We start from the raw sequence: 14,906 nt of genomic DNA on the forward strand, positions 1-14,906 counted from the left end.
GCTATTTGATGTTTCCTACCCAGAAAGCTATGATGTGGTTGAGTTGCGTGAGAAAATACCTTTAATGTTAAACACAGAGTATTCATCTGTCTTCCTGCATTCTCTATTTCCACAGGCCAGTAGTAAAATCTTTGAAGGAGACTGGTCTGGTAGAGCCAGAGCTATTTGAAGAAGTCACTATCTACTTCAGTGACATTGTTGGCTTCACCACACTCTGCAAATACAGCACCCCTATGGAGGTGGTAGATATGCTGAATGATATCTACAAGAACTTTGACCACATTCTTGACCATCATGATGTTTACAAGGTGATTAGCTCCTCACTTTTGCTCAGTTAACAACCAGAGGACAGAGAAATCAAACAGGCCAAGATTACCAATTTCAGTATGCTCGTGTGCCAGCTTACATGTATAGCAAACTTTATATACCAGCTGGTCACAAATTCCTTAATTTAAATGCTGTGTACAGTTATAAGCATTCATATACCAAAAAGGTGTCAGCTACCTTAAATTAAACAATTCTGCTGGCTAAGGAAGACATGTTTAATCATGAACAAGAGGATCTGATAAAAACTTTCTGCTCTCAACTAAATATGCGTTTTGCTATGTCTGCAGGTTGTGACTTCTAATTGTGTTTTCACAGGTAGAGACCATTGGTGATGCTTACATGGTGGTGAGTGGTTTACCAAAGAGAAATGGCAACCGTCATGCAGTTGACATCTCCATGATGGCTCTGGACATCCTTAGCTTCATGGGATCCTTTGAGCTGCGACATCTGCCTGGTCTGCCTGTTTGGATTCGCATTGGAATTCACTCTGGTACACAGTGGTGCTAGCTCAACAATGACAACATAGTCTCCTTGCTTTTGAACTTAATAGAATAGACATCTATGGAAGTTGTGGTAGCACATCATAAGCAACTGCTCTCCTCGTGAAGAATCAGGTTGAAAATAATGTTCCCGGGGGGAAGAGTAAAAAAAGTAAATAAGCCGCTAGTTTGCTCCCCTATAGTGCAATAGCCCATATCCATTCATAGTTTAAATCAGTAGCTAGGAAAAGCAACTGCCATTGTTCCTGGTTTGATTAAGTCAATTGTAAGCCTTTGAAGATTGTTCCTCCCTGACCAAAGCGGAGATCAGACATGGCCAGATATGCTTGTCTGGCCACAAAACACAGGCCTGTGTCTTATGATTTTGGAGACAGAACTTCTGACTGAGTCCATGTGGAAATCTGTGTTTTAATTAATCCGTAATTTTTTGTTTTTTCTTTTTTTTTTTTTTTCCTCAAAGGGGAACTGCAGATAGCTCAACAAGCCCAAGGATTTGGGGAAAATTTATCTTTTCATTTTTGCTTCTTTCAACAATAACGTGAACACCAGCTGCCAGGGGAGCAACATATGAATGAAAGCTACTGGGGCACTAGGATACCCCTTGAGGCACCAATATGAATCCCCTCCATAATAATGCTTTTTCTCTTTTCCTCTTGCTTCCAAAACTGACAGTATCTGTATTTTTTCCTGCACAGAAATTGTGTTTAAATACAATTAATACTGTGCAGCAGCATCCTCCTTATGTTCTTACTGGATTCTGCAAGCTAAATACAGCTAGGCTGGGTTTGAAGAGGAATGGGAGATGGTCAGATACTTTAGTGGTAGGAAGCATTGCCATCGGTGAGGAACACATTGCTCCAGCAGTGCTTTGCAAAAGGGAGAGACATCTTTCAAGTAAATAGCATCTTGACCAACCTTTTTTTATTCTCTGCATCCCACTCCTAGGTCCATGTGCAGCTGGTGTGGTAGGAATAAAAATGCCTCGTTACTGCTTGTTTGGAGATACTGTGAACACAGCTTCACGGATGGAATCCACTGGCTTGCGTAAGGATTTAGGTTTATCTGTTGGGTAACAGGACCAAAGGCTATTGGTTAGTTTGTGACTGAAGTGTCTGTTTTCAGCTCAGAACAATTTGTTATCAGCTCACAGATGTTTTAAAGATGAAGCCCTATTTGTTCTGATTACCAATTGTTTCACTGTCCTGTTGAGCAATGAAGAATTGTTCCTTGTTCCTGTTCCAGCCCTGGTAACAGGGAGTACATAGGCTGTTTTTTGCTGTCTAAGTTCCTCTGGAAGATATGCTACTGATGTATTTAGGATTTAATTTTACTGTATGAATTTTGGATTTTAGTTCAACCTAGAATTGTATTACAGCTTTGTTGTGTAAATATGCCAACTGCATATATTAAGTTGAAGCAACTACTTCTTCAACTATGCCATTAGGGAACTGTGCCAAGAGCCGGTTTGTCTTCCTTCTGCCCAGTGTCTTCAGAAGCTATTCCCTTTATAGGATACCTTTCAATTATTCTTTTTCCCTTTTGGTATCTAAACACTAGAAACACATTTTCAGGTTGAACTTTCACTGTCTATTTAATTTTTAGCTTTAAGGATACATGTAAGTGGTTCCACAGTTGCCATCCTGAAAAGAACAGACTGCCGATTCAAGTATGAAATGAGAGGAGAAACATACTTGAAGGTAACCTTTACCATATGCATGCAGAGAGAAGAGGAACACTATAAAAGTATATAGCTGAGAGTACCCTGCTACTTAACAGCTGGGAAAACAAGGATTACAGATCAATTGGTATCATAATCTCTAGTTGTTGAAGACACTTCTGTAGAGACAATGCAAGCAATGAAGAGCTGCCCAACTTGTAAATAAAGTAATGTAAAGGTGTGGAGAATAAATTAAACATACTATTTATATCAGAGAATTATAGAGTGATGGTAATAGTGAATCAGTCTGGTGGAAAAGAAGCTGAATCTATAGCTAATTTGCTCTTGCTCTGATATCTGACTGCCTACCTATCTATTTATTTCAGTCTGTGTAACCACGCAGATATGTGTACTTGGGAGCTAATGGCAGGTAGCACAGCTCATCTCTCCCATGGTTTCAGGTCATGGAACAGGGTGCATGGAGTGCAGCTGCATCTCACCCGTTATTCTTCTTCCTACGTCTGATTTTTAATCCTTTGCTGTGAGCATCATTTACTGAAAACAAGCAAAGGCAAACACAACAGTGTGCAATACAGAATTATTTAAGTAAATGAACTACAGGAAATTGCAGTCTAATCCCTAAATTGTGCTTTCTTTTCTTTGTCATACCTGTTTAGGGCAGAGGAACTGAGAATACCTACTGGTTGACGGGTACCGAGGACAAGGAATATAATCTCCCAACACCTCCTTCTGTGTAAGATGGTCCTTACATATGACAAGGGAAAAGAAATTCCCAGCCTTTGCACTTTAGGCTTAACTGTTCTTCCCTGGCACTTGTTGCTTTTTGTTTTTAATAACACTCAGCTAGCCTTCAGTAGTTAGAAGGCTTAACATTATATGTTAATGGATGAATCCATTGCAGAGATAAAATTTTCTGCCCATTTATTCCTATTTATTTCCTACCTAAGGGAAAAGAGATGGCTAAGAGAAAGATAAAGGTTTGCTCAAGACATTTGCAAAACAGAAACAATCAAAATTTTAATATACTACAGAATCTCGTGAACTTTTTTTTTTTTTTAATTGCAAAATACAAGTGTTTGTCTCTGGGCTAAGCAGGAAACAGTCATGCCTATTTCTATGGTACATCTCTTTTGTAATCTCAGGACTTTCCTGAATTAAAATGATCAGTTGAGACTATCAGAATGATTGAATTGGCAGTTCTGGAATTCAACTGCTGAAAAAAATACCTCTTAAGCAGGATCACTGCACTCAGTAATGTTTTTGTTTTCACTTCCTCATATAGGCTGTGACTCACAAAATTGCCCCTTAAAATTCTCATATGTAGAGTATTAAAGTAAAAGCCAGGCACACTGCAGAAATTTATGAAAACGTGGCAACTCTGTTACTGAAGACCACCTGAAACTGAACAGTGGCAGTACTGGTACCAGTAATGGTGTTGAAAAATAGAATCTACTTTGATTGAGAGTGAATCTAATTTATGTTTTTCTTTTCATGCAAAGACAGTAATCTATACTATCTGGATTTTCATTGACAACGATACACTATAAGATAATGACACTGCCACAAATCCCCTCTGCAAAGACAGTAACCCATACTATCTGGAAAAATTACATGTAATTCCTGAGTTATATTCCCAAATCCAAAACCTGGATTCTGCCTACACATTGTATCAGTCGTGTGTGATAACACGAAGATAAAAGTGGGATAGAAATGTTTGAAAAACATTTGAGATCTGAGGATCACTAAAAACATGCAAATCAGTGACTTTTTTTTTCATCCCATTGCTTTCAGGGAGAACCAGCAGCGGTTAAAAGATGACTTAGCTGAGATGATAACCAATATTCTTAAGAAAAGAGAAACAGAAGGGTTCAAGACACGGCCAATCTCACGGGTAGCAAGCTACCGAACAGGTACCCTGGAATACCTTCAACTGGCCAGCACAGAGAATTCTATGACATATATTTAAAACTGGACATGTAGTATGACTCAAAAAGCTGCAGCAACTCTCTTGAGTACTTCATGTAAAGGCTGGAGGCTTATATTCTCAGTTTATATTCTCAGCTGGAGAGGAAAGAAAATACCTTTTCAGGCATACTTTCTACCACTCAAAGGTGATAGTACATCTAGCAGTACGTCAAACCTCTCTTCACTGTGATGTCCAAATTGTCAGATGACTCAAGAAGGACACATACAGTCTGATTTGAGAGAAATGAAAATACTTACACAAGTCCTGAAGATGGTTTATTGTTCTGGTTTGTGTTTTAAATGTGATAGCCTGTTCAATAATCCACTTATGAAAATATTCATAGCCAAGTCTTAATTTGTCATGATTTTTAAATGTTGTATTTAATTTGTCATTTTTATTTGAAGAAAGATTTGCTGTAATATATTTGAAAATAACATTAAACATATCATGTCTAAGTCCTGGATATTTGCCTTTTTGCTTCTTCTGTAGTTTTCCCCCGGGTCTTCCATATTTTGTTTAACTGAGTTGTCTTTGCTCAGGAGATAGCATTTGTATTATTCACCTTGGAAGATAACTCCAGAATTTGTATGGTTTCTAAAATTTATCTGAATGTCTTGGGCCTACAAAATGAAACGAGAAATCTTGCAAAAACAGACTCTTTCATATCTTCCCTCCACTTCTGCTTCTGCCCTCAAACCAGAAGTGCAACAGAAATGAAGAAAATAAACTTATCTGTATTTTTTAAACCTCAGAAACTTTCAATTCAACTTTTGGATGAAATTTCATGACCAGACAGAACTCACATTTTACTGAGATGACTCACTCATTAACTCACACCATGGCATTTATATTAATAATCAGATTTAAAAAGCAACTAAAGAACAGCAGACACATGTAAAAGAAAACCAGCATTCACATGAATAAATAACAACTAGTGAGCAAAAGTTTTGCAGAATGCTTTTGTGTACTGGTAGCTTTCAAAGAAGAGTTACTTCTTTCACAGTTGTCAAGCACTGGTCAATATTCAAACCATAAACTTTGCTGCGTAATTTGTTATTCAAATTCATTCTTCTATGGTTTTGAACATCATGTTTGTCCAAGTAAACAATCTTAAAATAGTCAAAAAAGAGCAAGCTAGTTGTCTGCGTTTTTTCTTTGTTGACTTAAATTGACTTTGAGCAAACACACACACAAAATTAAAACACTCCAAAAATAAAACCCAACAAAACAACGTAAGTGTACATACACAGGTTATAAAATTCAACCAGGTTATGCTGTAGGGCTCGTAATATTGCCTGATGAATGTAAATTCCAGAAATAGCAGGAGAATGAAATAGCAGACAGCATGTAACCAACAGCTACAGGTTTCAGATTTTATGTAAGCAATCTTAAACTTGGACTGGCACTAATAACATACCATTACTGCTCCTGTCTGTGTCCTAATGGAAGCATTCATTGGGATGAGGATAGAAAAAATGACTGGTATTCTAAAACTGATACGTACTGAAAAGAGTATCAGTACAGTAGCAAAGCATGAAGTCAGCACGTCTGCTATTTCCTGGCCCAAGCTGCCACTCAACAAGCTTCGTCTCCATGTCTGCATTCTTTGGTGTGACTGCTGCTCTGCAGCGATACTTGGCACCACTAGACTATTCTGGTTTCTGCATCTGATACACTCAGCAAACATAGTTATAATGGCAGTGACAAGTGTTGGACCCTCTGAGCCTGAGGAAGCCCACTCCTACTACATTAAGCAGAGTTGCTTTGTTCTTTGAAATGACTGAAGTCTGTTTTTAAAGAGGAGTTGTATGGGTTTCATCCTTGACACTCCCAAGATAAAAATTATTCAGCAAATGGCTGCTGACACTACAACAATAAATTTTGACAGTCGTTAGTTTTCAGCAGCCCTTCTTTCCTCTATGCTTCAAATTATAAATTTCATATAATTCCTTGAAGATAAATAATAACTTTAACACTGAGTTGATCGACCAATTTTCTGACACGGTTCTTTTCTACTTGCTTCTGTCCCTGTACATTTCTGTTACCCATAAATCACAACAAAATCATTTTTACTACCCTCTTTAAATTGCACCTGGTTTCTGGCTTGAATCTGTCTTATATTCAATGTCTTATTATTGCATCTTGATATTAAATGTTAGATCAAAGTGCCCTCTTCATTAGAAATCTGTCACCAAAGTCCCTGTCATTCTTTTTTTTTTTTTTTTTTTTTTTTTTTTTTTTTTTTTTAAGCAGTGAAACATTATATCAAAAAATCTTGCCTGAGATGTAATTTTGCTCTCCAAGTGGAAAGGATTTTGCCAGCATCATCACCTGCTCATTTGAACTTACCTCACAAATCAATCAATAAATAATCAATCTGTGAGTCCCTGGGCTGGGAGCAGTTGGAAGTGTATTTTTCAAAATACACATCAAGAGTTTTGCAGCTTTGATCAGACTCCCCTCTTGTCTCCATTTCATTTTTCCCATACATCCGTACACACCTCTTGTTTTAGCATTGTATATTTGTGCTTTTTATCCTAGTTCACATGTGCCGCCAGTTTCCAGCGCTGTTTACCTCTTGTACACAGAGAACTTTTGAAAAAAAAAATCTTTTATTTTTCCTGTTGTAATCCTACCCAAGGAATTCAGTTTCATCCTTTTCTCTTACTGAAAAGTGCCCCTGAACAGTGATGGGTATAGAATGGTTCCTGCAGCCGATGGTGTTTTACTCCTCTCGTCCAGGGCTTGAGGCCAAGAGTTGCTATTTGGCCCAAACTGCTGGGCATGCGACCTCTCTAATTTGAGGCTATTACAGGCCACCAGTATCAAATTTTAACTATCTTAAACAATTACCAGAATACAAAGTCCTAAAAGTGGCACTTTTATGACAGCGGTAGAGTAACACTGGGGAAGTTTCCAGAAACAATCTGAGCCAGTGGGGCAGGGAAGGACCACAAGGGAAGTGAGCGGTCCATGGCCGTCAAACCAAGGATTCGGATCCTTCCTCTGCTCAGAAACACGCAGCGGTTTGGCCCATGAAGGCGAGAAGTTGCTTCTCCTCTTCGTCAAGTGTGTGGTTTGACGAACACCACCTCACTCCCGGGGCCTCACCGGAGCAAACCCCGGAGGTTAAGCCGTCGGAGCGAGCCCGGTGCCCCTCGAGGCCGGTGTGTGCCTCGGCCCTCACCGAACCTAACCTCCGGGGCCTGAAACACAGCCAGGGAGGTTGGGCGGGGGGCAGGCGGCCGACCCGGCCCCAACGGCCCCCGCAGCCCCCAAGCCACCGCGGCGAGACCTTGGCCGGGAAGCGCGGTGCCGGGCGCGACCCCACGGCACAGCCCGGAGCCGCAAGGGGCGACCGGCTCGGGGTCAGCCCTCGCCCCCGCAGGGCCAACCCCAGCACGGGGCGCCGGGGCGGGCGCCGGAGGAGGCGGGGGCAGCGTCGGGACCTGCCCTGGGCGAGGGAACTTCTTAAAGTCCCGCCGCCGCCTCCCGGTGCCTAGAGGAGACGCGGGGCGGTGGCGGCATGGCCCGGCTCGGCGGCGGCGTGTGCTGCTGCTGCTGGGGGCTCGTCCTCCTGTGGGCGGCCGCGGGGGGCCGAGCAGGTGAGGTGGGGAGACGGCGGGGCTGCTCCGGGCCCTGAAGGTGCCGGGCAGCCGGGGGGGAGCTGTCCCTTCAGCGGAGCTCGGCCCGGGGCTGTGCCGTGGCTCCGGAGGGGGCAGCGCGGCGAGAAACGGGGGGAACCGCCGGGCTCCGCGCCCCGCCTCGGGCTCCTCCCGGGCTGGCTCCGAGAGTGAGGGACCCCCGCATACACACTCTGTGACCCCTTAGAAAAAGGTGCGAGGCGGCTGCGGGGGGTCGTCGCCCCTTGGGAGAGCAGGAGCTGAGCCCCCGCAGCCCGCGGAGGGGCCCTGCGGGCCGGGGAGGGGGCTGCAGGCGACGGGCAGGGGCTGCTGGAGCACGGCCAGCCCCTGCCGGCCGGGGCAGGCGTGCCGGCGGCACCTCCTAGGTGTCAGGCTTCCTCACGTGGGCTCCCAAAACCTCGTCCCGGAATGGGCGAGGGAAGTTAAAGTGAGCTCGACGGATGGGAGAGAGCCTCGGGCTGGCAGCCGTGCTCCGCGGCGGTGCGGGATGCTCGCACGGGAGCCGCTTGGGATGTGGCTGGTGCTGGCTGGGGCTGCCGGCAGTTTGTTTTGTTAGTTTCAGAACTCGTACCTACGCGTGAGCTGGTGTTTTCCAACCAGAGAGACTTGTGCTACCACTACAGTAATTAATTTGCCAGGGTCTGGTTAAGGTTTAAAAATCTGACATTGTTTTCTATGGTAGAAACACCACTTCCATGCTATTTTTATGCTCTCCAGTCTTTAAAATCATATACATATATAATATATATATTAAGCCAAAGTTATAAGGCTGCAATTAAACTTCTTAATCCAATGACTGAAACTTTCACAACAATTCTGAGCTTCCTTGGAATGCCATACTCTTTCTGCCTCCTGATCTTTGAGCTTTATTCTTGTAAATCCTATCAGTCCAGAGCCAAATTTTGATGCAGACAGAGTTTGGTAAATGGCACAATGGCACATGTTGCTGATCTTTATAGTCTTCCATAGAAACTTGGCTTCTTGCTTAAAAATGGAGTTTCTGCCTGGGTTTTGAGAAACACTCTGGCTATGGACACATGCTGTGGTACGTAACTGTGCTAGAAAAGAAGTGGCAGGGATGTATGAAGATTTTTGGTTTTTCTAATTTCAAAGCGCATTTAATGGGTTACCCAGCACCTGGAAGGATAGGGAAAAGGATTGCTAAAGGAGGGAATTTAAGAAATGCTGAACAAGTGTGGAGTATATGAAAGCAAAGCTGCCTGTGGGGGATCAGTAAAGGTTGGCGACAGCAGCGTTCAGAGCACAATGCCCAACGGAGAATTCTGGATACCGCTGGTATTGATTGCAAGGGTAGGGTTGTTGGGGAGCAAATCTCAGCAGTGGCATATCTCTCTGCTTTTAATGAATTCTGCAGCTCTTAAGGGCTGGATTCACTGCTTGTCTTCTAGGAAATTCCTAGTTAGCTTAATAATTGCCACAGAACAAGATAAAATTAGGTAGCAGCTGGTTTAACACATCCAAAGTATTACAAGCACCTCATTTTGTGGGCAATCCTATCTCGTCTTGGAGACCTGCTTTTCAAACCTTACTTGAATTGGCAAAAACTTTAATTACTGCATTAGCAGGACTGAAGGAAGGGTCAACTATGAAGCGTGCAAAGGAATTAAAAGGAAACGTAGGATATGAAGTAGTTTCAGCTAATACTTGGCTGATTCCTCACACCATTGATATACAGGTAGAAGACTATGAAGTAGTAAATTGAAATGCCTTTAGGCTACTTAATAGAATAAATTTGGCCTTCAGCATTGAACTATCAGTCTCTTTCTCCTCCCACCTTCATTCATTGTTCTTTAGTATTTTGAACTCCTTGAAGAGATTCTTCATTATACAGTTTGGAAACTGTGTTTCTGGGGAATATTCTCTGGTAAAAATTACTTCAGGGACTAAGAGTTCACTGAAGCTACTTGTGAAAGTATTGTTTTTGTTTCCTCTGTGCATGATGCACACTGGAGACCTACAATTCTTTTGGCAAGCTTTCTGTATCAGCTGGGTTTTACCATTAAGTATACTCGTGAACACGAAAGTCATACAAGATTCAAACTCGTAAATCATCTCAGTTCGCTTATTTGAATATTGCTTCTCTCTCTCATGTAAGCACAAATCAGGGGATTAGGCTTCAAATAATGATAGGTCTGTTGGAGACAAATTGAAAAATTACTTAAATTTGAAAAGAATGAGGAAATAGGATGAATTAAGGTTAGTAGAATAGAAAATGCAAATAGCTTTGTATTCAAGCAGAACAAGAAAGCATTTAGTTATTTAATTGAAAATTACTGGGTTTCACGTTAAGTTCCTATGTGGTTTAAGCTAATCTCTAAAGAAGTCCTGAAGTACTTAACATTCATTTTGTAATGGATTCCAGTCATATCTGTGGTGTAAAATTGCAGCTGTACTTCAGGGGTATACAACCTTCCTAAGCAGAAGGATGGCTCTGAAATTTTGGTGGGAAAATAGGACAAATTCTCTCAAATTACAAAACCAAACAGAAATATCAGATCAGGTGTTTCTTGTTGTTGGCTGACCTGAAACATTTACATAAACATCTAACGGAACAGTAGTTGTAGGACAGGCTGTACTGAAGATGAGAGGTGTGCAACTTTGCGCTAGTGTTACTGTGTTTCTGGGTTGTGCAAAACTTCTCAGTGAAATGGAAGGATCGCTTCCTTAGTTAGTGGAAAGTGTATAGGTTGAAACTAGTAAGTGCATCTTAATACCTCAATGAAAAGGCTTCACTTTTCAAAAACCAGAGGTAAAAATAAACATGTAAAATGGAAGTCGAAATTAGTAGCTGATAAATCCAGTGATTTTCCTGTTATTAGGTGACACTTGCACTTGTTCACTCTAACTTAATTTAGCTTGTTAAATGTAGCCTCAAATACATAACATGATTGACAATGTCCCCAGTGTTTCCTTCATTATTTGTCAATGGACTTACTGCTCCAAGTATGGAAAGATATGAATATTAATTCCGATGCCCAAACTTTGGGGCTGTTTTATTTTCAGGGAAGTTCTGTTATTTTCTCTAATTACAAGGTCAAATAGACTGTCTAGATGCATGATACGTTCTAAAAACAACTTAAAGTTGGCAAAACCATAAGGAAAAGTACCTGTAGCATATTTTCAAAAGGATATTATAGGTGTTCTTAAGGCATGTCAGATGTTATTTTTGTAGTTTTAATTTATTTTAATACGTGTAAGTGACAGTTATCAAATAATGTGTTTGGGCCATCTTGCTGCATTTTTTTTTTTGTCTGCCCATTTTGTGCTTTCACTGAAAGTTAATACTACTCTTTCATATCCTCTTCACAGCATCTTCCACCTTGTTTCATCTTGTCTCTGTCCCCTCAGTAATTGTTTTCTCAGTATTCTGTCAAGTGTGTATGTATTTCCATTCTGCATCTGCCACTGAAAGACAAGCTCTACTTTTAACATAACCTTGGCAATGCCTGTATTGAGCCAAAAAGATAGAGAAAGGACTTGTTTTTCAGTTTGAAATGCCAAGGATACCACCACTTCGTAACTACATCTGAAACTTAATTTTTCCATTATTCAGGGTATAATCTTTGCAAAATACCTCTCACATGTTGAAGAAATTCCAGCACTCTGCCAACTGTAGTCCTATTTCTGGATCCCTGTTTGGCAAAAATACAGAATCGTAGAATGCTTGGGGTTGAAAGGATAATCAGAGATCATCCAGTTCCAACCCCCGCAGTTTCAGGAAAGGCTTCTCCCATTTCCTACTGCCTGCGGGAAGGAGAAGGAACACTTACGTATTTATAGGCTTATTTTGTCATTGCACTTCATCACTTCTATCCCCTGTCATGCAGCGCACTGGTGGCTGTGGTGGAGCTGCGCATTGCCAATGCTATGCAGTTCTGACTTGCTGGTTACACTGAGGGAAAGAGTGACTCCACTGACCTACCCAGTCTGCAGGGACTTTGAGTCATTCATTGCAATAAATAGTGTCTGCTTCTGCTTTTTACTCAGGTTAACCCTTCTGAGCAATACAGGTATGGAATTACCCTAAATTACCACAGTAATTTCTGCTCTTCCGAGTCCTGAGAGCAGGAAATAGGTTGAAATTTCCCAGTGTTCTCTGCTACACACTGGGAAGTCTAAATCTTCTAGAAATCATCCTTCTATCATGGATTCATGGAGACATTGCATTTGGTTCATATGTAAGGTCTTACCAATACAGTTGCTGGGATAAGAAATGTTAGGGTCTCTGCATCACCTTTCAAAAATAAATATAAAATGCCAGCATTATTCTAGATAAAGGTTCATGTTGTTGTGAGAGACGCATGGGATTTTTTTGGAAGCATGCAGTTGGTTCTTAGATATCTGTATTCTGCTATGTTTTTCAGTTCTGGACGGTTTTCTTGCTAAAGGTAGTTCTGCTAGTTTAGATGAACACAGATTAAAATTGTAATAGGAAATGCTTTGGTTACGTGGTAGTGGAAGTTGGTTTTAAATGTACAGCGATTTATAAGCTTGCAATTTTAACTGCATCTGTAGCAATATAAAAACTTATATAACCATACAGTAATTGTTATAAATTATATAAATATATATATTACTTTATATGAAGTTGCTACATCTATTTATAGGCATTTTGACATGTTAGACCAGACCTGTTAGATTGTCAGAAACTGACACAAAAATGAATGAGGTGAAATCACATGAGTAGCTGCCAAAAAAAAAAAAAAAATCAGTAGTGGAAGATGGTGTCTTCCAGCATTGTTTTTGTGCCTGCCACATGTACAGCACATACCTCATTGCTGTTCCTCTAAAGGCCTCTGCCTTTGTTGCAAATCATTGTGTATTTTCATGCTGTTATTTCTCTCACATCCTCCTCCAGTCCTGATTTTCTGCAGTTTAAATTCTTTGTGTAGAGAATTTAGGGTCAGGGCAAACTCCAAGGGTAATTTTGAAGTTTGTTCTGCCTTCTGAAAACAGCTCTGAGTCTTCATGCTGTGGCAGACAATGAAACAAAGAAACAAGCCTCCCGTGTTACAGTACGTCTGTTCAGGGTACGTCTCTCTCTGATGCCAGTGCAACACAGACTGAACAGTATTTTTATTTTTTTTTGTTTTTTTAAAGAAAACAACAGCTATTTTGCTTTAGGCAGAAGTTTTCTTTGGCATGCCTACCTAGTCTGTGGGCACTGATAGAAACACCTACCTGCCCTGATTCCTCTTGACTGCTTGTGTACCCCCCCACTTATGGAGAGCATCTTTCTCTTCCCCTGTTTTGTCCTTGTTCTTTATACCTGTTCCTCAGATGTCTGTACTGAGCACAACATGTCTTTTCTTCTCTACTATGCAGCAGACTGCTTTGCTTGGAGTCAGCTTCACCCTTTACTGCTGGACAGGCTCTTTGTGCTCTGTGCCATGACCCCCTGCACCACTTGTTCACAGGACCTTACTTTCCCTGTCCTCTGTGCTCTTAGGAGTTTTAGCTTTTAAGATGGCCTTTGTCTGTTTCCAGTGATAAGCCACATCATCTTGCTTTCCTTTTTGTGGAGTTTTCAGTGTGAGCAATTCCCATGTTTACACTTAAACTAAATCAGGGATTACCTCATGTATTACTAAAAATTACTAAAAAATAGTTAAGAAGGCAACGGAAAAGTGAGGTTATTGCAGCAGCCTGAAGAGGTTTCTAAGGTCTGTCATGTCTCAGTCCTTTAAATAGACTCAGTACCTGGCAGATAATAAAACATGTTTTTAAACACTGTGTTCCAAGTCCCTGAAATGACTTCATCTCTAAATAGACTCATGTAAGAACTCTTCTTCATAGAAGGGGGTGAGAGAGAAGAGAAGCCAGGAGAAGAGAAGGCCCCAGGGAGACCTTACAGCGGCCTTCTACTACCTAAAAGCAGCCTACAGGAAAGCTGGGGAGGGATTTGACTCAGGGAGTGCAGTGATAGGACAAGGGGGGAATGGTTTTAAACTAAAGGAGAGTAGGTTTAGGCTAGATGTAAGGAAGAAATCCTTCACAATGAGGGCGGTGAGGCCCTGGCACTGTGGATGCCCCATCCCTGGAGATGTTCAAGGCCGGGCTGGATGGGGCTTTGGGCAACCTGGTCTGGTGGGAGGTGTCCCTGCCCATGGCAGGGGCTTGGAACTGAGTGGTCTTTATGGTCCCTTCCAACCCAAAGCATTCTGTGATTCTATGATTAGAGGTTTTTCTGAAAGCTGTTAACTCTTGCTCTTAATTCTTCAGTTCACTGGGATTAAAACCCAAATCATTAAGAATGTTTGCTAAACAGCAGCCCTGGTAGATCTCTGGAAGAGTCTAATGACGTTCTTTTTTGTTCCTTTACCACTTGATATTGATTCTATTCCAGTTGGGGGATAGGTATTGTGTGCCATAGAAAGGTTTGCATACCTGTGTGCTTTGCGTGTTCAGTCTGTGATCCACTAAGTTCTAGTGCTTCTGTTGGGCAATACCATCTCCAGGATCAGCTGTCCAGAAAGCTTAAAAAACCAACAACAACTTGTCTCCTGAATCTCTAAGCAGAAAATTAAGTTGGTAGTAGCTATAATCATTAGTAATTGGTCAGGCATGCCATCTTTTAAAATTGCTTTCAGTGAGATTCATCCAGGGTTTCTTCTGGGCCAGGTAAGGAAATACTTTTTTGAATTTTATGTAAAACTCAGCTATGGTGGAACTTTAGACTGAAAGAGTCGTAGATAATTTCCAAAAGAGTAACATGAGAATATTTAACTGTAAACTTTTTTGGTAAAACTCTAGTTGGTTCTCATACCACT

The 14,906-nt window shown here is 41.4% G+C and overlaps 2 protein-coding genes across 2 annotated transcripts in view; both read left to right on the top strand.

Moving 5' to 3' along the window:
• The window catches only part of GUCY2C (guanylate cyclase 2C), a 42,862-nt gene extending 38,391 nt beyond the window's left edge, over window positions 1–4,471 (top strand). The window contains exons 22-27 of the mRNA XM_032204663.1: window positions 116–308; window positions 643–817; window positions 1,773–1,871; window positions 2,430–2,524; window positions 3,162–3,238; window positions 4,297–4,471. Of these exons, the coding sequence (XP_032060554.1) occupies window positions 116–308; window positions 643–817; window positions 1,773–1,871; window positions 2,430–2,524; window positions 3,162–3,238; window positions 4,297–4,471 (814 nt within the window). The remainder of the gene's footprint in view (window positions 1–115; window positions 309–642; window positions 818–1,772; window positions 1,872–2,429; window positions 2,525–3,161; window positions 3,239–4,296) is intronic.
• A 3,526-nt stretch (window positions 4,472–7,997) lies between these two features.
• The window catches only part of PLBD1 (phospholipase B domain containing 1), a 37,869-nt gene continuing 30,960 nt past the window's right edge, over window positions 7,998–14,906 (top strand). The window contains exon 1 of the mRNA XM_032207410.1: window positions 7,998–8,076. Coding sequence (XP_032063301.1) covers window positions 7,998–8,076 — 79 coding nt within the window. The remainder of the gene's footprint in view (window positions 8,077–14,906) is intronic.

This window comes from Aythya fuligula, chromosome 1 (genome assembly GCF_009819795.1).
Source record: "Aythya fuligula isolate bAytFul2 chromosome 1, bAytFul2.pri, whole genome shotgun sequence".
Classification (NCBI taxonomy): domain Eukaryota; kingdom Metazoa; phylum Chordata; class Aves; order Anseriformes; family Anatidae; genus Aythya; species Aythya fuligula.